The following is a 22,838-nucleotide window of genomic DNA, read 5'->3' on the forward strand; positions in this document are numbered from 1 at the left end:
GAAAAAAAAAATTTAAAATTTAATTATTATTTTTTTTTCCAAATTAGTGCGATATTGTTACAATCAAATCTAGCACTTTACATGAAGTTAATTGTTATATAAAAAAAAAAATTTACTTTTTTGTCGATCATCAATGACACGCGTTTACTATTTGACAATTTTATATGGCTTTTCAAAAATGTTAATTTTTGTAAAAATTAATTTTCACAAAAATTAAGATTTTAAAATAAAAAATCAATACATAACTAAATGTTATTGATTGATAAATGATTTCATATATGATTCTAACAATGATAAATAGCAAAATTCATTATTATATAGGTTGTACAATATGAAGGATTTATTGTGTATAAATGTTGCAGCTGAAGCGACAGAAGTCCTCACAAATATATTGTAGTTGAAGTGAGATCGATCAAATTGTTCAGGTATACAAACTATTAGAATAGAAGTTAGAATCATTTTTCAATAGAATAATTCTTTCTTATAAAGAATTATTTTTCTACGAATTTATAAAGAATTTATTTCAATACTAAAAGTGGGTTAATACCCACGATGAAGGACATTCTACCAAGCAAATCAATATTCAAATGTTTTAGTCGAAACAAGCTTGATCAAATCGTTAGGGAATACCTTTTCCATATGAGTAATTTTTTCTTAGAACCTATTGTTGGTACTAAAAGTTGCTTAATAACCTAAAGCGGATGACATTCTACCCAACAAAATCAATACTTGAATGATGTAATTGGAGCAAGATTGATCGAATATTTTGGGCACACAAATTTTTTGAATACAAATTATACTCCCCTTCAATAAAAGTATTTCTTTTTTGTTTTTTTTTTTTTAAATAAAAAGTCCAATTTGATACTAATTCAAAGTAGGATAGTAACCCACAGTGAAGGACATTCTACCCAACAAAGCCAATATTTTTAATACCATTTTATATTGTTAATACATAAAAATATCTTGCTCATTAACATTTTATGAATATTTTGACATAGTTATCGAGTTTAAACTAATTTTCATACAATTTTTTTTGTTATTAATTTATCCAACTATAAACTTGGTGTATTTTAATTTTGCAATATTTTGTTTATTAAGTTTACTAGTTGCTATATGGATTAATTTTTCATTGTATTTGTTTTTTCACAAAAAAACAACTGAGATCTTTATGTTTTTTCGTATAGGACAAACCAATATATTTGTGAATATAACCTACAATAGATTGGATTTACTAAATAATTCTTTCTATGTAAATATTAATTTTTTCTCCCAAAAAGACAATATTTTTGTCTGCAATTTTTTTTTTTTTGGGGAAGAGAAAATTATGTAAAATATATTTGTCAGCAATTTTTTTTTTGGGAAGAGAAAACTATGTACAAGTTAGAGAATTGTAATACATATACTTTGTTAGCAGCTAGCTGAATTCATATATGCTTTATGGGTGCAAAAATTTGATTTGCTTGGGTTCTAATAAATGAGCTTCAAGTTGCTTCTGGGCATGATTTGGACCATACACAAAAGTTGATATGGTATGAAAATTTACAGCGGAAAACAAAAGTAGTAGAAAATTGTATGAGAAAACCATAATTAATCACACTGTAGATTTTCTCAATAAGTTTCATATTGAAAGATAAAAAGTAAATAAATGAATTGGATATTCACTTCTATATTCTCTACAGAGAGTAATTATCTGACACTTTATGACACTTTATTTATGTTTCTAATTTAGCAAATATTTGAACACTTTTGCAATCATCATCTACAGTATCTTTAATTATGATATGCGAAAGAGGGCTATTATAAGGGAAAATATTTTAATGAGATGGAGGTATTATGAATTTTATTTATGTGAATAGACTTTGCATATAGATTTCATAAATAAATATGATAGGCAAACAACGTAAACCTTACTTATGTATAAAGGTCTTGGGGAAAATTATCTCACCTAATCAATAGTTTTGGTTCCTAGGTGCTGGATTGGAGAAAATATCATTTTAGCCAATGAAGTGGTGCATTCCATGAAACGTATAAAAAGGCTTGAAAGGCATTTTGGGAATTAAAGTTGATATGCAAATGGCTTATGATATGGTGGATTAGGTAGTGATTACCTGAATCCTAATCTCTTTTGGGTTCTCATACAAATTTGTTAAGTTTATCTTAAATTACATTTCATCAGTATCTATGGAACTACTACTGAATAGAGGCATATTTGGAAAAATCCTTATGGAGAGAGAGTCGAGATAGGGAGACCCTCTATCTCCACTCATCTTCATTCTCATGGTAGAACTTCTATCTAGAATGCTATGCAAATGAGAAAGTGACAAGAAATTTAATGGAGTGAAGCTAGGACGCATAGCACTATTTGTTACTCATCTACTTTTCACAGATAACATTCTCATTTTTTGCAGAGCTAATGTGGGAGAAGTTAGAAATATCCAACAGTGCTTTCAACAGTACTGTAAATGGACAAGTCAAGCCTTGTGAGAAATCTGACTGGTTTTTCTCTCACAATGTCTTAGGAAAAATTAAAGTTGATATTAAAAGTTGCCTAGGTATGAAAGAACTAGATAAATAGGCTAAGCATCTCAGGTTGTCTCTTTTCATGGAGAGGAACAAGTCAATTGCCTTCGAAGACTTTAGGAAAAAGGTAGAGGCAAAGTTCCAATGATGGAAGGCCAAGCTTCTGTCTTAAACAAGGAGAGCCACTCTTGTCAAGTATGTGGCCACCTTAATTACTGTACATAATATGTCATCTTTCCTTTTCCCTAAAGGATGGTGTGAAAATATGGAAAAAAAATTGCTACAGCTTTCTTTTGGAAAAATGATCTCAAAGACCCAAAAGGCTTCAGCCTAGTGGCCTGGAAAAAAGTATGTCAATCGAAAAATAGAGATGGTCTAGGAATTAAAAATTTATGAAAATTCAAGAGAGCCTTGGTTGCCAAGCTTGGTTGGTGCCTTGCCATTAAGGTGAACAAGTTGTGAGTTCGGGGCACTAAAGGCTAAGAACTTCTTCCATACTTCATTCATGAAGTGTAAAAAGAAAAAGGTGTACTCTTGGTTATAGACTAGTGTTTTAAGGTCTAAACCTTTGTTAGCAAAAAGCTTATGCTTTAGAGTGGGAAAAGGAGACTCGATGAACTATTGGAAAAATCCATGGATTCCTAACTTTTCAGGTTTTCTACCAAAGCCAAGGAATATGCCTTCTCCTATACTTGATGATGTGATTCCACCCGAGCCCGCTCAACCGATAACCCGCTGGGGTGCTGACCCGACACGGATGAAGACCAGACCAATCACAAGAGCTCAAATTAAGAGATTTAAGGACAACCTGGGAGCATTTATACAGGGGGTAATCAATTCTCAACAGAGCTTATCCATACTTAAAGATACAAAGCCTATTCTAAGCATCTAAATGGTGGAAGCCGATACGGACCCGGATAGCGATTTTGGTGCAAATATAGACATCGAGCAGCATAAAATGGTTCCAACTCTTTATGAATTCAATACATATGTCTAATAGGATATGGAATCAAGTCAAGGCAGCTTCAAAGGCATTTAAAAAGGGGTTGTGCGGACAGCTTCAAATTTGGCCTGTTTTTTACTGTATTTTGTGCTGGCTTTACTGTATTTTGCTGAGTTGGCTTTTTCTTCCTCTTCGAAGCATGGGCAATGTGTGAGACTTCATATTCAGCTTATTTGGCATCCTACAAAGCATATTGAAGCTGATTTGGAGCTCAATTTGGTCAAAAATTGGTCAAAGTCAACTTAGTCAAAAAGCTAGTATTATAGTTTCCTAATTTGATTCTACTTTTTGTTAGGAAATTACCATTACTTTTTAGTTTTTATTTATTTATTTTCTGGAACAATAAGTTTAGAAAAGTTATTATTTTATTATTTTCATTGTAAATTAATTAATTCCTAATTCAAAATAAAGAAATTAATTAATCCAAAATTAGATTAGGAAAGGAGTGAGAATTTCGGCCACCATAGGAAACTACTTTGTATGGCTGGTTTTCCCTTTGTTTTTAAGGTTTTATTTCGTGGCTTTGTAGCCTATTTAAAAGCTTATTTTTCAATAAAGAAGAAGCTTGAATTTTATACAGAAAATTATTTGTGAGATTGAATTCTCTTTATTCTTTTGAACACCTAAAACACCATTAGTGAATGAGTGTTTTAGTTTGACTTATCAATAGGCCTTCCATCACCTATTATAGCGTCTTCATCATATACCAAAGTTTCTAATCACAGGTTGGTTAGGAGTTGAGGTGACCATTAGAACTTGAACATAATTAGATCTGGGCTAATATAATACGGATTTTGAAGCAGATCGTCCTAGGTTCATATCACTTGAGATGGTAAACTTGCTGAAATTGAGTAATGTAACTTGGGATGAGAATTGTCTAGAGTATCTTTTTTATCAGGATTCGACTAAGTGTATCAAGGAGATATTCTAGGTAAAACATGACTAGAGAGATGAGCTAATCTGGACATGAACCAAATCTGGTTCCTTTAGTGTCAAATCGGTGAAGAGAGTGGTGATAATTGGTGGAAGCATTTTTGGAGAAGCCATATCCATGGGAGAACCAAGCTCCAAGCTCTTTCTATGGAAACTTGCCAATTTAGGACTTCTCTTGCTTTCAAACCTTGCTACCAGCGGGGTGATCTTGGAGAATGGCGAGTGTTCCCATGGGTGTCATTGTGCCGAAAATGAAGTTCACGTGTTCTTCCAATGTGAGGTGGCGAAGAGAATATGGTTCGCTAGGCCAAGGGAAATTAGATGGGGGGAGTCGATCTGTAACAATATTCTCTCTTTTTTAAATTGTATAGCCAACCCAGTAGGTGTTCTCCCAATCCATCCTAAAGATAAAGAAGATTTCTTTGCCTCTAGTGCCATCACTCTGGAACATTTATGGTGGGTTAGAAATAAAGTGGTCCGTGAGGGAAAAGACACGAGGGTTGATTTTTTGCCGAAGATTGTAATGGGAAGATTCAGAGAATTGAAGGATGCTCTAATTCATGAGGAAAAGGATAGAATTCTACAATCGGCCACCAATGGCATAGACTTTGTCAACTGGAGCTGCCTAGCAATAGGCACCATCAAGCTAAATTCCAAAGCGGCCGTGAGAAGCACAAAGAGTCACTTGGCTATGTTCGCTCAAGATGATAGAGGAAAGGTTCTTCACATCCACATTTTCAAATTGGATGTTTTTGTTCCTGAATTGGTGGAACTAAAAGCTATATTGAAGGCCATGCAACTGGTTAACAGTTTCAGATGATTCAATGTGCAGATTTAATTAGATGCCCTCTCAATCATCCAAGCTTTAAATAAAAGGGACATGAACCCATTGCATTGGGCTGCAAATCCTTTCTTTAAAGACATCGTCTTATACATTTCTAATTTTGTAAACTGCTTTTTTGTTTGAGCCTCTAAAAAGGTTAATAAACTTGCCTATTTCATTTATCAGTGAATGTCGAGCTAAGAGGTATATGGATCTATAGACTCAAATTGGCTCCGATCATTTTTTGATGTTTGTATAATCCAAAAAAATATATATGGGGAAACCTTCTGAATCTAAGTTATGTTTTTTTAGCCTTTCCTTTTGTTTTAATGGATTTCTAATTTTAAACAAAAAATGAATTTCCAATTTTAAGTATAAAAAATAAAAATAAAAAAGAAAAAGAAAAAAGAAGGGGGCTCCATATATAAATCTTATAAGAGGATGTGGGTAAGGTACACGATGCGCCGGTTCACCAAAGGTTTTCTCCACTAGTAGAAAAGCATAAAGTAAACAATAATAATTATTATTTGTTCAACAAATTGGGATTGGTCCATCCATTTTATCTTTAAATCAAGTAGTTTTTATTTATTCATTTTTTCCGTTGATGTGAAAGGAATCGGGCAGTTCCATGTACTATTCACCAAAAAAGGTTGTTCTGTACTTGCTAATAATGAAATGTTCATGCATAGATGTAGAGCTAATCCAACCAAACATGAAAAAAAAAAAATAAAAAATTCTAACCTACAATGAATTTTTTACCTTTTATATTTCCATGTGCCAAAAATTATTTCCTCCTAAGAGAGGAAAATATAAAAAAGGGAGAATATTTATAATTAGCTAATACCAATAGATTTTTTGAAATTTTGAGGACTCAATAACTGTAGTTACCTCACATTCCTTTTAAAGCAAAAATTTATATTTTTTCTATAAAATTAGTAAACGGTGCTCACACTCATACACTAACTTTTTTACCATAAAACAAAATTTATGCAAATGGGTCTAATTTTTAATTATTTTCCAAATATGTAAGACAGATCAACGGCTGCAATTTGATCTCAATTTTGAGGCCCCCCAAGACCATGCATGCCTTGCACGTGATGCCTGCCACTTTTACCAGAATACCCTCACTCATCTCGTAAATTGGCCCACGTTTCAATGAATTTCCTAAAAGGCATAGGTCCTGCACGTTTTTCTTTTGTCCAATGGTACGCCTAGTTATGAGGGGATTCACAGAGAGCATTGTACAGTCGCGCGCACCAAATATAAATCATACAAGTAAGGAACATGGTATAGACACATGTTCTTCACCCAATAAGAACACGCCACGTACACGAAGAAAACCTCTCTGCAAATGGGTTTGCTTCAAGTGCCTTCCATTTTCTGTAGTCTCCCAATTTAGAAAACATTTTCTGGACGGCGATGATTTTCCTAAGAGTTTACCTAACACCTAGAGATCAAGAAAAGTGGGTCCCAATCATTATAAATATCCTACGTGGATGGTCCTGATGAGCGCAACCTTAAATGGTAATGGTACAGAGATTCATAGTAAATCCTTAGTCATAGTTAAAACCCAAGCTTCAGTTTTTTTATTTTTCTCATTTCTAGCACTCACAGAGGTCCTTTTCTCAAGAAAAATAAAATTAATATTTAATATTTAAAAAAAAAAAAAAGAGAAAAACCCACAGAGTTTTCTTCTCCGGCGCCTGAAAATATCTGTGGCGATCACTCCGGCGAGGTCTTCTTCTTCTAATAGTCTCTCATTATTCTCAATTTCTAGGGTTTAGTCTCCACTGCTATAGTTATTGTGCTTGTGTGCTTGCTTGTGTGTGTGTGTGTGTGTGTGTGTGTGTTTGTGTGTATTATAGGTTTGAGAATTTCAGTTTGATCTTTAAGCTTGTTGTTGTTTTTTACTCTTTCTTGATCATTCACTGCTTTTGTCCTTTTGATCGAAACTCAATTTCTAGGGTTTTTGGTGGTTTTTGTGTGCAGATTGATTGAGCAGGGGGCTTTTTCGAGCTGTGAGCTTTGAGCTTTTTGCATGGTTAATGTCAGTGGCTTTAGTGGGCGAAATAGTGCAGTAAATGCTAAAGAGGGTTCTGAGAGTGTGGAAAAGAAACTGAAACTTGATTGTGTGTGGGGGGGAGCGAGTTCGTTGAGTGAAGCTGAGGCGACTCGCTGAGCCTTTTTTTTTCCTTGAAAAATGGTAGTCTTGGAACTCTAATTAGAGCTCTTGCATGCAAATGCTGTGTTCAGATTTTGGTTTTGGTATTTGCTATTTGGTTTTATTTGATTCTTTTGCACCGGAGAGGTTATGGTTTTGATGAATGATGGTGCCATGTATTATGTCTTTGTTTGCTCTCTCTCTCTCTCTCTCTCTCTCTCTCTAGTTATATATATAATATACCTTTGTTGTAATAGATTTTTCTGTTGTCTGGCATTTTAAATGCTTCAATCTTCGCTAACTTATATCCTTGGGGAAATAAGAAGTTATTTCTTTTTGTTATTGATACAAAACCCTTTGGTTAACACCAGTTCACTTAATGATATGAAAAATAATTTATCACCCTAATATGTTAACTTTATGAAGTGCAAATTTTACGGCTTGTAATTTATTTGTTTGAGTATTAATATATTCCTTTCTTTTGGTAGTTGTTCATTTAGTGTGAAAGAGATAAATTGAAATGATCATGTGAGAGTTTTCTTGTTGTGTGATGTAAACATGGGTTTGTTCATGGCTGGTAAGGAACTACCTTCACCTCCACCCATCGGTAGACCGAGATGCAAACAGGGATTTGACCCAAAATATATATGTGTGGGTGAGTATGTCTATATAACATAAATAGGGAGAGAGATTTGATCAAAAAGAGCTATATGTGCATCGTTTACCAGTGCTTCACCATATCAACGGCCCCTCATAAGCATATATGGAGAGAGAGAGAGAGAGAGAGAGAGAGAGAGAAGCAGAAGTGAAGTAATTTGTTGGGGAGAGCAAGAGCGAGAGCGAGAGTGAGAGCAAGAGAGAGAGAGAGAGAGAGAGAGACGGAGAGAGAGTTATGAGGATGAGGAGGAGGAGGAGGAAGGGAGTAGTTTTTGGGAGTTTTATTTTCTTATCGCAGCCTTGTATTGTTATTACACACCATAAATGGAAAGCCCGACCCTATATTATTCGAGAATTGATTGGTCCACTCTTTGTCGACTTCTGGTCAAATTATCTCAAAATATTAGAAGGTTTCATAAATTGCATGGACCAGTTAAAGTATTGCCTCTCATTGCTTTAATTTAAATATTCAGGTGATTCCATTATATCAACTTTAACCATTAGCTATAACCATATTAGGTCATCTAAAAGTCAAACTGGTAAAAATGGGTGAAAGGGGATGGTACTGACAATGTTAGATTACCCTTAGCTCGTAGGGTTCTAACTTTAACATTCATCATTTAAAGTCCAAAAACAATAGTAAATATGAGAAAAAATTGAGCTACATGCAACGCATGTTTTTGTAATATGATATATTATGATAATGCAATTACAGGAGACTAAAGAAAAGGGAGTTCTATAAAAGGTATCACTGAATAAGTAAAAGGAAGGTATGCTTTTTTGATTTATGGTTTTTGCAAAAAGAGTCCAAGTTTTGTGGTTAAGCAAAATCTCATCTCATGGCAATTCTTGTGGGCCTTTTGAAGTTTATGCCTCATAGCATGTCTAGCACCTTTTGCTACTCTTTCTTTGCTAATTATCTATAAGATACTGATTATTTTTAGAATTTGTGTATTTTTCTGACCTCTAGCTAAATTTTGTGAATTGTTAATGTATAATACTTTATGCTTGCTACCTTTCTAGACTAGAAATTGTTATTTGGCTTAGTTCTGTGATTGCGTCATAAAATTATTTTCACTGTATGATATTGAGAAAAATCCAAAAACGTGTAACCGATCTTTTGTTAAACACATTTGGAATAAAAAATTGTACATTTTGTGATTTTGAATACTGTGGTTGGGAAAAAGAGAAAGAAATTAAGGTACATTACATCATTTCTCCTTCTACTACACATCAAGTTAAAATCTTATCCCAAAGGTTTTAATTGAATTGAAGCTTTTACTGAAACTAGTTACTTATGCCACAAGTTTACTTGTCATTAAGTTTCTTAAATACCCAAATTTTGAGCATAATGTTTTTAACTTCTTGGTTATTGTTCTTAAGAAATCATATATGTAGCCTTAAGAATAAAGAACAAAGAAAAACTTTTTTATACCATAAACTATTTTTCTAATTGTTAGTTTGTAAATTTGTAGTCCTAAATGCTAATTCTTGCATAAATTCTAGTATCCAATTCATCATAGTATCATTCCCCAAAAACTCATTGTAGTATTAATACTGTTGTTAGATTTAGCTTTAAATGTGTATAGAGTGGGAATATTGACAAATAAATCTTAGGTTAGGGGTAAAGTGCTCCAGTTGAAAATTAAGAGCAAATTACAACGTTGTATTAAGCCTAACGTAAGCATTGCTTTGTCAGAAATATAGGAGTAGGCTTATATGCTGCTTATCTAGTTTTTTCGATTAAAATGATTGGTGTAATAACTTAGTAGAAGTTCTTTCCAATTAGTTTACTTTCTGGGGTAGTAACATGGGTATATCCATTGTGAGGAAAACAAAAAAAGTATGAGAGAAGAGTGCATAGAAAACTTAGAGTTATGTTATTGATATCTATATATGGAAGTGGACCTTGTAAATTGTTATGAATTTTTGTCAATTATATGCTTCTAAACTTAGAGTTATGTTATTGATATCTATATATGGAAGTGGACCTTGTAACTGTTATGAATTTTTGTCAATTATATGCTTCATATCAAAGTTAAGATTAGGAGGAGAAAGCTATATATGAACTCTTCATAGGATTGCCATGCTAATTTTCTCAGATAGATGATTTTTAATTGGGGAAAATATCGAAGGAAAGGTGAGAAAAGAACATTGGAAAACCCTAGGTTTGCACGGTGCAGCCTGGTTGTTCCTTTGACAAGGTAATAAACTAAGAGTAGAGATCTATATGTTGGTTATTAGACTTGACCTCAAAATTAAAAGCTTGAAAACCAGCTTACTGACACCAGAAGGCACATAGGCACTTTTGGTATTAAAATTTCCTCCATTTCTGTATTTGAAGAACTTTTGGCCCGCATCTTAAAGCAAAATTACATAGAACCTTGAAGGTTCTCTTTGGAAGTATAGAGTGATACTTGCTCTCTCACTTTATCTCGTCATATACCCACATCCAGCACTTGGACGTGACTAAGGGTATGACTTTTTGGACATTCCAAATACATGGAAAAAAAAACTTTGAAAACAAAAAAATTAACACTTAAATGTATTCACACCTGACACACTTGAGTCCAAGCAACATAGGTACGGAGAGAAATATTGATGCTCATATTGTACAATCTAACACCCTAGTTGCATGTATAGTAATTCTATGCTGTTTTCCTTTTGATTTGTGCAATACATGTTAAGTATATAAAATTTCATTTAATGAGTGATGCACAATATTTTATGTTATAATGGTGTCAATAACTTTGGATGGTTGGATCACTGGATACCTAGATGCACACCTGTGCTAGATGTCTACCTAAGTTTTTTTAACATATGTCCCAAGAGTACTTTGACTCAATGATCAATAAATCACTATATCTCTGCACCTTTGAAAGCTATACTCTGATCTTTACTAATCAGTATGTTGTTGTATATCATTGCTTTCTATCAGCCGAATCCTTTATCGTCAGAATCTGGTTTTGACTAGTTGCATCACTGCCTTTATGATTATTATTATTTACTGCACTTCTTGGGCTACTTTTTGTTTAATTGCCCGTTTTATGGTAAGTCTGATTATGGCCTGTAGGTTGATATTGCTGTGAAAAATATGATGATGGAATATTATGATTTGGCATATCTGAATTAAATGTCTTTAAAGTGTTGGTTGATGTTTATTACTTGTTACTTGCTATCTTGAGAATAATTTTGTATTTTTCCATACTTACCTTCTCTATATCTTATAACTAAATGTAAGCTATTTATTTCATTTTTATAGATATATCTGAGTTTTGTATTTTCAAATTATAAACATAGCTGTCAATTGTTTCTATAGCTATTAAAATTTAGGCAACATGATGATATGACCTGGATTGCAAAATCAAAGTACCTAATAGGTACTTATACAAATCATGCTTAGAGGTTTTTATCTCTCATTAAATGGTCAAACCAAATAAGAAGCTACCAGTCCAATATCTTCTAAGATACTTAGTGATGTTCGTAATGCACTGGATTCCTTTGTGGGCTGATACAGTGAGATATTAATTGATATAAATATGTTAGTGATGTTAATAATGCATTGAATTCTTTTGTGGGCAGATATAGTGTGATGTTAATAGATATAAACATGTTGATCACTTTACCTAAGAGGTATTACGAAAAAAATATGCAGATAAGTTGCAATTTTTTGTTAGATGTTCAAACTGAAGAAGATGTTACTCATCCTTAAAAGTATTTCTGAGACTTTTAGTAATATTAATGCTGTATTCCTGTGTGGACACATGTAGATGTGCAATTTAGGTAACTGAGTTGATATGAACATGTTATTCATGATTTCCCTCTAAGATAGGTAAAATGTATTTACATACTCTTCTTACAGTTCAAGTCAAAATTATCTTCATGTCTATGACGTCCTTTGTGCTTTGACCATCATTCCTATACCATTTTTACTTAACCTATTATGCATATCAAGAAATTTTACAGGTGCTCTTGTAACAGTAGCTGGCCTTGAGGTTTTTAGGATCTACAATTTTCTTAGGAAAGTTCATAATTTGTTTCATTTCAAAAGGTTTCCCTTTAAATCATTCATGCATGTCATATTTAATTTTGATATTTATGCTTCTGTAAATTGCTTAACTGATTTGGGGAGATTTTCAAAATCTTTATGAGAAATCTTATTATTATGTAAGAAAAGCTAGGAGTTGCCCTTGTCAGCACTAACTTTTGCCAATATTTTCAACAAACGAAGATAAATGTCAAAAAATCCCTCGTGAGGATCCACTGAGTGTTTCTGAAGTTGGAGTTGACAAGGCTCCATAAATTATAAGTCTTGGATGATCTAGTCTCTGCGTTCACTTTCTTGGAAACATTAGGATCTCATTACTCTTAGGCTTTATAGTTATATGAGGTATTGTCAGAGATTGCTTCTTTTATTTCAATTTCCCTCTTGAATTATTAAAGGCTGATTCCAAGTCATTGTTAATATTCATGATGCTGCTCTTACTTTTCAGTCCAATATGTATTTGTTTGTCCTTGCCTTTTCCTTAAAATTCACTTCTCTTGTAAATTTTTTTTTTTCCCCCTTCGGTTTGGTGAAGCGTTTAACATATTTGTGTTAGCTTCTCTTTTCCTCTTCTTAAGCTGCTACTCCTTTTTTTAATTGTGATTCTTGTGCTCAACCTGAAAACTTTCTTTAATTTTGTTTCAGTCTTTTCAACCCAAAAGCTTTTGGATGCCTCGAGATGCTGGATGTCTCACTGATGGTGATATGGGGTATGATAATTCCCCCAGAATTGAAGCAAAGCGGGGTCAGTGGTTTATGGATGCCCATGGACCAGAATCGTTCAGCAACAAGAAGCAAGCAATGGAGGCTGTTAATGGCAGACCAGTTTCAGGAGTTCCACATATGAATATTTTGCCATGGGATAATTCTTCTGGTTTTCAGTCAGTTCCAGGGCAATTTTCCGACCGCCTGTTTGGATCTGAACCGTTACGGACTGTTAATCTGGTCGATAGGAACATTTCGTCTATTGGCAGTGGAAACATGAATATCGCAAGAAAGGATTTTGAGAATCAATATGGAAACAATCCATCAGTGGGTTTGTCAATTTCTCATACCATGGAAGATCCCTCTTCATGTATCAATTTTGGTGGTATCAGAAAAGTTAAGGTCAATCAAGTTCGGGACTCTGACAATGTTTTGTCTCCATCTATGGGAAACTCGTATAGTAGAGGAGACAATAACACAATTCAAGTGGGTACCACCTTTAATAAGACTGATAACAATGCCATTTCACTGGGTCCTACTTATAACAATGGTGAAGAGAATACAATCTCGATGGGCCCTCCATATAACAAGGCAGATGACAGCTTCATCTCAATGGGTCACAGTCATTCTTTTAATAAAGGAGATGGTAATTTCATTTTGATGGGTCATAATTATAGCAAGAGTGACAATAGTATCTTATCAATGGGTCAACCGTACGACAAGGGGGATGGCAATTTTATATCAATGGGTCAATCATATGAGAAGGGAGATAGTAATACCTCTTATAACAAGGGGCATGAGAATTTTATTTCCATAGGTGCATCTTATGGTAAAGCAAATGAGAATTTCATTTCGATGGCTCCTTCATATATTAAGGGGAATGATAATATCATATCGATGGGTCCAAACTATGACAAGGCTAATTCGAATGCAGTACCTGTGGGTCCAAACCTTGATAAGGGAGATTCTAGCAATCTTTCTATGGGTCAGAACTACAGCAAGGGTGAGAGTAATACCATATCTTTCGGAGGCTTTCATGATGAATCTGAGACTAATCCCTCTGGTGGGATTATTAACAGCTATGATTTGTTGATGAGCAATCAGAACTCTACTCAGTTGTTGGAAGTATCTGGCCAGAAAGATCCAATTGAATCTAATGTGGATCCAAACAACATGCCCAAAACTGGTTCTAGGACTGATAATGTTTCCAAGAATAAAGAACCAAAGAATTCTAAGAAGGCTCCTGCAAACAACTTTCCTTCTAATGTGAAAAGTTTGTTATCAACTGGTATGTTTGATGGGGTTCCTGTAAAGTATGTTTCCTGGTCGCGGGAGGTTAGTTATTTTGTTATATGTTTATTAGCCCTTTTAATTTGGACAAATGGTAATGATTATTGATTTTTATTGATTTGACATGCCACTGCATTTTATTTTTTTACAGAAAAATCTTAAGGGAGTTATAAAAGGTACAGGGTACCTATGTTCCTGTGCTGAGTGCAATCACTCGAAGGTGATTAGATTTTGTTAAATTTTTTCTTTTAAAAGGTCATGTTTAATCTGTATCCATGACCTAGCTGATGATTGAATTGTTTCGTGCAGTCTCTCAATGCTTACGAGTTTGAGCGTCATGCTGGTTGTAAGACCAAACACCCTAATAATCACATTTACTTTGACAATGGAAAGACCATCTATGCAGTTGTTCAAGAGCTGAAGAACAAGCCTCAGGAGATGCTGTTTGATGCAATCCAAAATGTGACGGGGTCTCCTATTAATCAGAAAAATTTTCGTATTTGGAAAGGTGAGCAGAATTTCGGATAATTTTAGACCGACCACTTAATTGCAAACCTGGAATATGAATATCCTCTTTGTTTTTTAGAATTAGTTTGGTTAATATATTTGCCTCACAAATTTCTGTCTTCCCTTTGCTAAGCATCATATCAAGCTGCTACCCGCGAACTTCAGCGTATCTATGGCAAGGATGAAGTCGCAATGCCATCTTGAGATGAGAATCTGCCTTTATAAAGTTTCTGAGGTAGGTCAATATGGGATCTGTGAATAGCACCACATAATACAGCTTATAGCAAATACAGACTCAGTTTGGAATTTTAATAATTTAAGCTGTTGGATGTTTATAGTTGTTTTGGCTATTTACTTTTTGTTGGTTAAGACATTTAATTTATTATGGATTTTGGAATGTTCATATTCTCAATTATGTGATTGAAGCACCATAGGTGGTTTATCCCTATTGTCATTGGCATTATAGACAAGGTGGGACCTTAGTAAGAATCAACACATCCATTTGAAACTGTTCTTCATTCATATATACTAAATATTTCCAGGGCCGGGAAGGAGGGGCATCATTCAATTAAGATTATTGGATAGTCTAAAGTTTAAAATCAACCAATCATGTGGCAAGAATGAGTTTGCTACTTTTAAGGCTTGATGGGAAAAATATATATTTTTTTGTTTTATGAATTGTTCAGGATGTATCCTAATTCATTGGTGGGCATTATCTTTTGCATGAATCCCACTAATGGTTAAACGGGTTTTCAATACCATGGTAGTGAGAGGCATGCTTCTATTGTTGTTTGCTTGCAAGACTGGTTTGCGATTTTTCTGATTTCAGTGCATGCTTGGGTCTTATTTTAATCTGGCGAGTTTGCTCTGTTTTTCTTGTTCTACGTGCAGAGTTTTGAAACAGTAAAATCAAAAGTCAGTTTCAGTCAAATAGTTTTGGCAGCATTTTTGCCATATTGAGTTGCATCCGAATCAAAAATCTATTGGTAGTGTATTGCTTCTGGCTGTTTCACTGCACCCACTCACTGCACCCAAAATTTAGGACATTAGGGAAGCTTCCCCAATTTTGACAATTTTGAATGATAATATAGGGGCAGTATGGGATTGTTGAGGCCTTTTTTTTTTTTTTTTTTTTATGTAATTAAAGTTTCTGGAAGCACAGGTGATACAAGTAGATGGAATGATTGACCATATTATCATTCTATGCTTCCAGAAACTTTAATTACGTTAAAAATAAAATAAAATAAAATAAAAAACTATATTTTGAATGATAATATAGGGGCGGTATGGGATTGTTGAGGCCATTTTTTTTTTTATTTTTTATGTAATTAAAGTTTCAAGACTATATTTTGAATGGTAATATAGGGGCAGTATGGGATTGTTGAATGTAATTAAAGTTTCTGGAAGCACAGGTGATACAGGTAGATGGAATGATTGACCATATTATCATTCTATGCTTCCAGAAACTTTAATTACGTTAAAAATTAAAAATAAAAAAAATAAAAAAAGGAAAAGGAAAAGATGTCATACTTTAGGACTTTATGTTCATAATGATGTCATGCTTGCTTTTGGTACCCCGGAGCCTGAACAATCCCATAGAGCCCCTTGTGCGTCCATTCTAAAATCACACCATATATATATAACTCTTTTTAGCGGTATGAATGCTAATTCTAGGAAAATTAAATTTAGAGTCAGCAAATTTTTATAGAAATGTCATTGCCAGAAATCGATACCTTTTTTTTTTTTTTTAATGATAATATGCCAGAAATCTATAGTTGTATAGATGTGTTATCATTCATTACATCTATTTGTATCACCGTGCTTCCACAAACTTAAATTACATGCAAAAAAGAGCCTCAACAATCCCATACTGCCCCCTTGTGCATCCATTCTAAAATTTCACTATATATATATATATATATATAAAGTAAAAATAACCTTTTTTTCTCAGATATGACTGCTAATGCTATGAAAATTAAATTTAGAGTCGGCAAATTTTTATAGAATTGTCATTGCCAGAAATCTATACCTAAATATTTGAAGGTGCAAAGAACTTTTGTCTGAGAGAGTCATATTGCAAGAATCTGACAATCTATTTTCTGATTCCTTGGGAAAATTCAGCTGTGGGTATGACTTTGTCTTTAGGGAACAATTTCAACATTCTCATTCGCTGTAGCTATCTCTTGATTGCTTGGCGTTTCGATACCTCTGTCTGACACAGAGGATGTAGATTGGTCCTGGCTCTTTACCCATAGAACCATATGTAAGCCTCCAAAGGTGACTATCGCACCAATAATCCTACAAGCAATGCGTTCACACACAAAGGCCAGTTTAATTGCTTGAAATGTGTATTCTTGGGTTAAGTTTACAGGAGAAGATCAATGGATTACCTTCCCTAGTACATCTCCTCAGCCAAAACAAAGGAACTCAAAATTGCAACAAACAATTACTGTGCACAAGGGATTAAATGCAGTAAAAAAAACAGGTCCCTTTTCTTTTATTACCGCTCCCATGACATAATAAGCAAGCATAGATTGTATTCCCTGTTTGAAAATATAAACCTTTAGTACATTCTCAGATTGAAGATTGAGACTCAATTATGTTTGAATGTGATATAGACGGTTACTTTGCAGTGGTTATTCTTATGCCAGGATTCAGAATTCTGTTCATGACCAGAGACTGTAACTTACCCCATAAAGACTAGCTAAAAAGTTTAGCATCCAAGTGTATAGACCGAACTGTGTTGTTTCCCCATTCAATTGCAAGGACTAGCACAGTTTCTTCTACCATGCCTCATGTGCATATCAACGCGGTGACGGAAAGCGTAGGAGGGTATGATTTCAGGGTAAATGCCTATCATAAAAATATCACCCATAGAAGTGTCATATTTTGTGACTTTGTTTTGTTTTGTTTTTTTTTTTTTTTTTGGGTTCCTTTATTTATTTATTTATTTATTTTTCCCTTGAGCTAATTAGAAAAACCCTGGATGACAAAAAAAAAAAAAAAAAGTATCTTTTGCATTGATTTGTTAGAAGATTTACTTGCAAAATGATGAAACAAGAGCAGCAGAAACAAGCTGCTGCTGTAAGCGCCAGAGCACCCTTAATGAAATCCTGCTGCTGGTTTGCAGCATTTTCCGACTGAGAAGGAGAAGGATGTCGGTTTCCAGATCTGGTCCATGGTAGATTTAGTTCAGGTCCTTTGGTTAGTGTCATTACCATGGCTCCCCTAACAGTAACAATGGTTCCTGCCAAGTTGGCCTGGCAATGTATTTTCCTTGTGTCAACCTTCTCAGGCCTAGAAAAAACCCACAAAAAGTTACCTCATTTCACTTATAATAAGTGCATTTCTGGATATTAGCAAAATGAATAAATAAGAAGAAGAAGAGAAACAATGTATTTGTTGTGTGTGTGAGGAAGTAATATACCTGAAGATCCGGGCAATTAGGAAGGCAAATACAAGAATCATATTGCACATAGCGGAAGTGAAACTTGCGTTGGTATACTTCATTTCAATGTAGTACAGATTCTGATCAAGCACAGGGCTGTATATATTAATTTAGAGTGAAAAATAATCTAATTTAAAAATAGATCCTCTATATGGTATAATTGACTAAAATAAATACGAGTTCTTACTCAAATAGGCTGAGTAACATTGTCTTAGCCAAGATTGAGAAGGTCTTCTCTGGCCTTGATTTCCTGTAGTATTAAATTAATGGGTGTTATAAGGAAATCCAAGTAAATTCGAGAGAGAGAGAGAGAGAGAGAGAGAGAGAGAGAGAGAGACCTATCTAAAACGATGGCAAAAGGAGCAATAATAGCAGTGGCAATGGTCATACGGTAGCTTACCAAAATGTAATGGCTCATTCCCTGGTTCAGAGCAAACATTGCAATCATAGATAATCCAGCATACAAGCTCAGCAACAAAATCACACTCAAAATTAGCTTTCCCTGCTCTAGAAGATTACTACACCAGCCTATTGCCATTATTATTTTTATTTTTATCATTACTACTAATTTATTTAATTTTTCTCACGCTAAATGGAAGAGTTTGTGAGCAATAGGGCATGATATACAGTTAAATCTTGCTTTTTATAAGCTCATTACGTGTTAATCACGCAAGAAAAGTTAAAAAAAAAAAAAGGGAAAAAAAAAAAAGGGAATTAAGGTTGCCATACGGTATAAGCGTGTGTGTATCCACAATATGTACCAGTCAAGTGTGTTTATTATATTTCCAGGATTTCTTTCTTTATTCTATTTAGTTTTCTTCAAATTCGAGGACTCAGTTGAAGTGGAGAGAGAAATTAAAGCATATCGAGAAATGGAAATTAATTACCCATTTATGCAAAGCATTAAAAACATCAGGTCGTATCAAAAACCATCACTGTTAACTAGCTCACCAAAGAACGGTGTAAGTAATCGCACTGAGCAAATGTGGATATGGGAATGATTTTACCATCCGTGAAAAAAGACTAACGTGTTTGGAAAAAATCATTGTTAATACCCTTTTTGTGAGAGAGAAAAGATGATGGTCGTCTTTTATCTTAATCCGTATGCGGACCGTTTTTATAGTAGCCAGATTCGGTGAATATAAAATGAAAATATGAAAAATAAAAAAATAAAAAAATAAAAAATAAAGGAGATATAAAGTGAAGAAATTATTTGTGTTTTCTTCACCTATACGGATCCATTCTTAATTCTTCCAAGTTTTAGCCAAGCATGTAGATAATGATTTTGATATAAGGTGAGAACCATACTCTAGTTGAGCGGATGACAACGCTATTAATTTTTCATATTAGTAAATTTTCAACATATCAAAACTAATTGTATACGCATTATTTTTACCTCATAATATCTATATATATATATATAGATAGTTTTATTATTAGATTTTATATTTTATATTTTATATTTTATAATTATTCCAAAAACTAAAATTGAAAATTTTATTTATACTTTATTGAGTTTCGACATTGTTTGTTTTTTTAAGTAGTCAATAAATTTATATTAGATCATTTCTCTTTTCAAATCTTTTGAAATGATCCTACAACTTACAGAAAAAAATTTGAACATCTTCTATTTACTAATTTTGCATAGTTATGGTTTATTTTATTTTGTTTTGTTATATTTTTTAATTGTCAGTTGAGTTCACCTGCATAATTAAAGATTGTTAAATTAAAAGCTCAAATGATATTTAAAGAAGCGACCTTCGTCCATAACATGAAAAGCCTAAATAAAAAGCATTTTCCTCATTTAATTTGCTCTAATAATATTGAAATAGGCATGATTAATCACCAAATTTGGGTGCTTTCTAATTCTAGTCGTATAAAGCGTGCCCACTAGATATACAAAAGAAGTGAAAGCAATAAAATATATAATTTTCTAATTCTAAATGGACATTTGACACGTACACATCAAATAAAAATATTTAAGTTTTTTTTTTTTTTTGGCTAAAAAAAATATTTTGAGGGTGTTAATTGGTGAAGCAAGTGCCATGTAACTTTATTACAAAGAGGCTTTGGAATTCATCATGTTTTACTCCTACGTATGGTATTACATTTTATCAAAGGAAAATGTTTGGTATATATATGGACAGAGAGAAAAGAAGGAAGAAATCTGCAGGCAAAAAATAGAAGGCTTGGATAATTAGGAAAGGCAAGAGTAACACAAAAGTAAAATTGTAATTATAACATTTATATACATATAGTTTTTAGTTCTGATTAAATTAGAATATTCTGAATTTATAAAGTTAGGATACAGTTCAAATTAATCATTTTTATTTTAATTTAACTTTTTCACATATACTAATTTTATAAAATTAAAATATCCTAACTAGATTATTATATATATATATATATGAAAATTCTACCATTAAAATATTTTGATGAAATTCAGTATAGACGCCAATATCATGCGTATGGGAGAAATCCATCCTTGTAACATATTACGTAACATTGACATCCTCACCAACTTATGCTTTTTTTCCAATATATATATATATATATTGGACAATACTAGACTAATTAATTACAACTAAGGAAGAAGAAAATTTTATCCCGATTAAATTTGAATTCTGAATTTAAAAGTATATTCTAAGATTTTTTTCACTAAATTAATTCTACCAAATAAAATTTTTGAGGTTATATCAAATATACATTAATGGTATCCAGGATAAAAAGAGATAGACTGTGTTAAATAAACTTATATAATGTTTGGCAAGAATCACAAGTTTATCTAAGGGCAACCATTTAATACTGCCTACACCAATACCATATTAGATAAACCCATGGAAGGGGTTGGGTTATCTCTGTATTGTACTATTTCATTTTTTATTTTTTATTTTTCCCACCAACACTACTATTATAATAACATCTGCTCTCTATTATTTTTTTTTTTTAAAAAAAAAAAGAAAGAAAGAAAAGAAAAGAAAAGAAAATCATACTTCTTTTAAAAGCCTCTGCAGTTGTTTACATTTACCTTTCTGTTTTCTATTTTCTTTTTATTTTTTTGTAAAAGCGTTTTTTTTTTCTTAAAAATTTTAATATTATAATTTTAGGTAATGTAATTATTATCATGAATAATGATTAAAATTCAATTTCATATAAAAGATAATGTAATTATTTAACTAAATTGATTATAATATTAAAAAATAACAATTTAATTTTATAAATTATAATAGAAAATTCAATATTATTAATTTTTTAAAACATTTTCTTAATTCTTTTAATATATATATATATATATACTGAAACTCTATTAAATATATTATGAACAATGTAATTAATTTTTTAAAATTAAGGAGTAATGAATAATAAAAAAATCAATTTATCTATTTTAAGTTTAGAAAAAAAATTATCTGAATAATAATAAAAAATATTTTTTTCTACTTTGATTTTTGTAATTATTTATACAAAATTATATGAATGATAATAATCTATTTTATTTCAATAAAAATAATTTTTTTTTTTTAACAAAAACCTATAATACATTATGATCTTGCACCAAACACTAGAGAATATTAATATAGTACAAGCTAATACAATAGAAACTAATACAATACAGACTAATACAATCCTACACACCAAACAAATCCCAAAAATCCATGCACAATCCAATAAGCTTCTGCTTATTTCTTTTAGAATCTGAAGGTGTATTTTAAAATGAAGTCTACCAATACAAAATAAAATTATAAGAGACCTTTTTTTTTGGTAAATAAATTGTACCAGACTTGCATGCACCAAAATTTCTCATAATCAATATCAAAATCTAAAGTATATTCGTGTCATGTTGTTTCATCTTCGGTGCGTTTTAATTGTATTCTCCAATTATTTCATGGTATAAAAATTATATGTTTTGGTGAAATAATATATATAGATATATATATATATATATAATTTTATGCTTCCGATATATACGTTGTATATTAACAAAGGAAGTACAACATGGGCCTCCCAACAACAATCATAAATATACAACATGAGCCTCCCAACAGCGATTATAAATATACAGATTTTCTATAGTATAAATATGTGCACCATAAGAAGTTACAGATATATATATATATATATAGAATAAATTTTCAATGTCGAGGGTTTTGTTATTGAAAGTTTATTTTGGATATGTCCGCAAATTAAAAAATAAAAATATAGATATTTTTACATCATAAAATTTATAAAGGGGTTCATTTTTTGTACTAAGTTATCTGATAAGTTTTTTTTTTTTTTACAAATTATATATTCTAGCCATTAAATAAATCTAATTTAATGGTAGATAACTTCTTTAATGTTAAATGATATATAACTTCTTTTAGCTGATTAATTTTAGTAATTGCTTAGTTATGAATCAGTGTCTTGCCATAGTTGGATGAAAAAAAATTAATTGGTATGGTTTGTGAAATATCTTATAAAAAACATGAGTACAGGAAATATTCACCATTTATATATATGTTAGTCTTTGTATATTGTGAATCTCCGCACCATGAGAAGTTGCATATACATGCATACAATAAAGTTCAAAGTCAAAAGTCTTGTCATTGCTGCATAACTGCAAATTGAAAGGTATGGATATATATATATATATATATATATATAAATAGTTTGGTTTTAATGAAGATGCTAAGTTAAGACATCGTACAGATTCATGTCTTGTAATATGTTGAAAGATATGCATTTGCATGATATCTTTAACTTACCATC

General features: G+C 32.3%; 2 protein-coding genes across 2 annotated transcripts; one reads left to right on the top strand and one right to left on the bottom strand.

The window, feature by feature from the left end:
• The first annotated feature begins 6,854 nt into the window (after window positions 1–6,854).
• LOC107413535 (uncharacterized) lies at window positions 6,855–15,092 on the top strand. Its single transcript, XM_048470201.2, has 6 exons — window positions 6,855–7,014; window positions 7,269–7,482; window positions 12,788–14,182; window positions 14,289–14,357; window positions 14,447–14,645; window positions 14,778–15,092. Exons 2-6 carry the CDS (start codon window positions 7,480–7,482, stop codon window positions 14,846–14,848), a joined length of 1,737 nt encoding a protein of 578 aa, XP_048326158.1. The 5' UTR covers window positions 6,855–7,014; window positions 7,269–7,479; the 3' UTR covers window positions 14,849–15,092.
• Window positions 15,093–16,807: 1,715 nt separating this feature from the next.
• LOC107413487 (WAT1-related protein At2g39510) lies at window positions 16,808–18,630 on the bottom strand. Its single transcript, XM_048470744.2, has 5 exons — window positions 18,431–18,630; window positions 18,280–18,342; window positions 18,072–18,188; window positions 17,686–17,941; window positions 16,808–16,942 (listed from the first exon to the last, which is right to left on the bottom strand). The coding sequence occupies exons 1-5, from the start codon at window positions 18,628–18,630 to the stop codon at window positions 16,808–16,810; spliced, it is 771 nt and encodes a 256-aa protein (XP_048326701.2).
• Between the last annotated feature and the right edge of the window lie 4,208 nt (window positions 18,631–22,838).

The sequence above is a fragment of the Ziziphus jujuba genome, chromosome 8 (genome assembly GCF_031755915.1).
Source record: "Ziziphus jujuba cultivar Dongzao chromosome 8, ASM3175591v1".
Lineage (NCBI taxonomy): Eukaryota > Viridiplantae > Streptophyta > Magnoliopsida > Rosales > Rhamnaceae > Ziziphus > Ziziphus jujuba.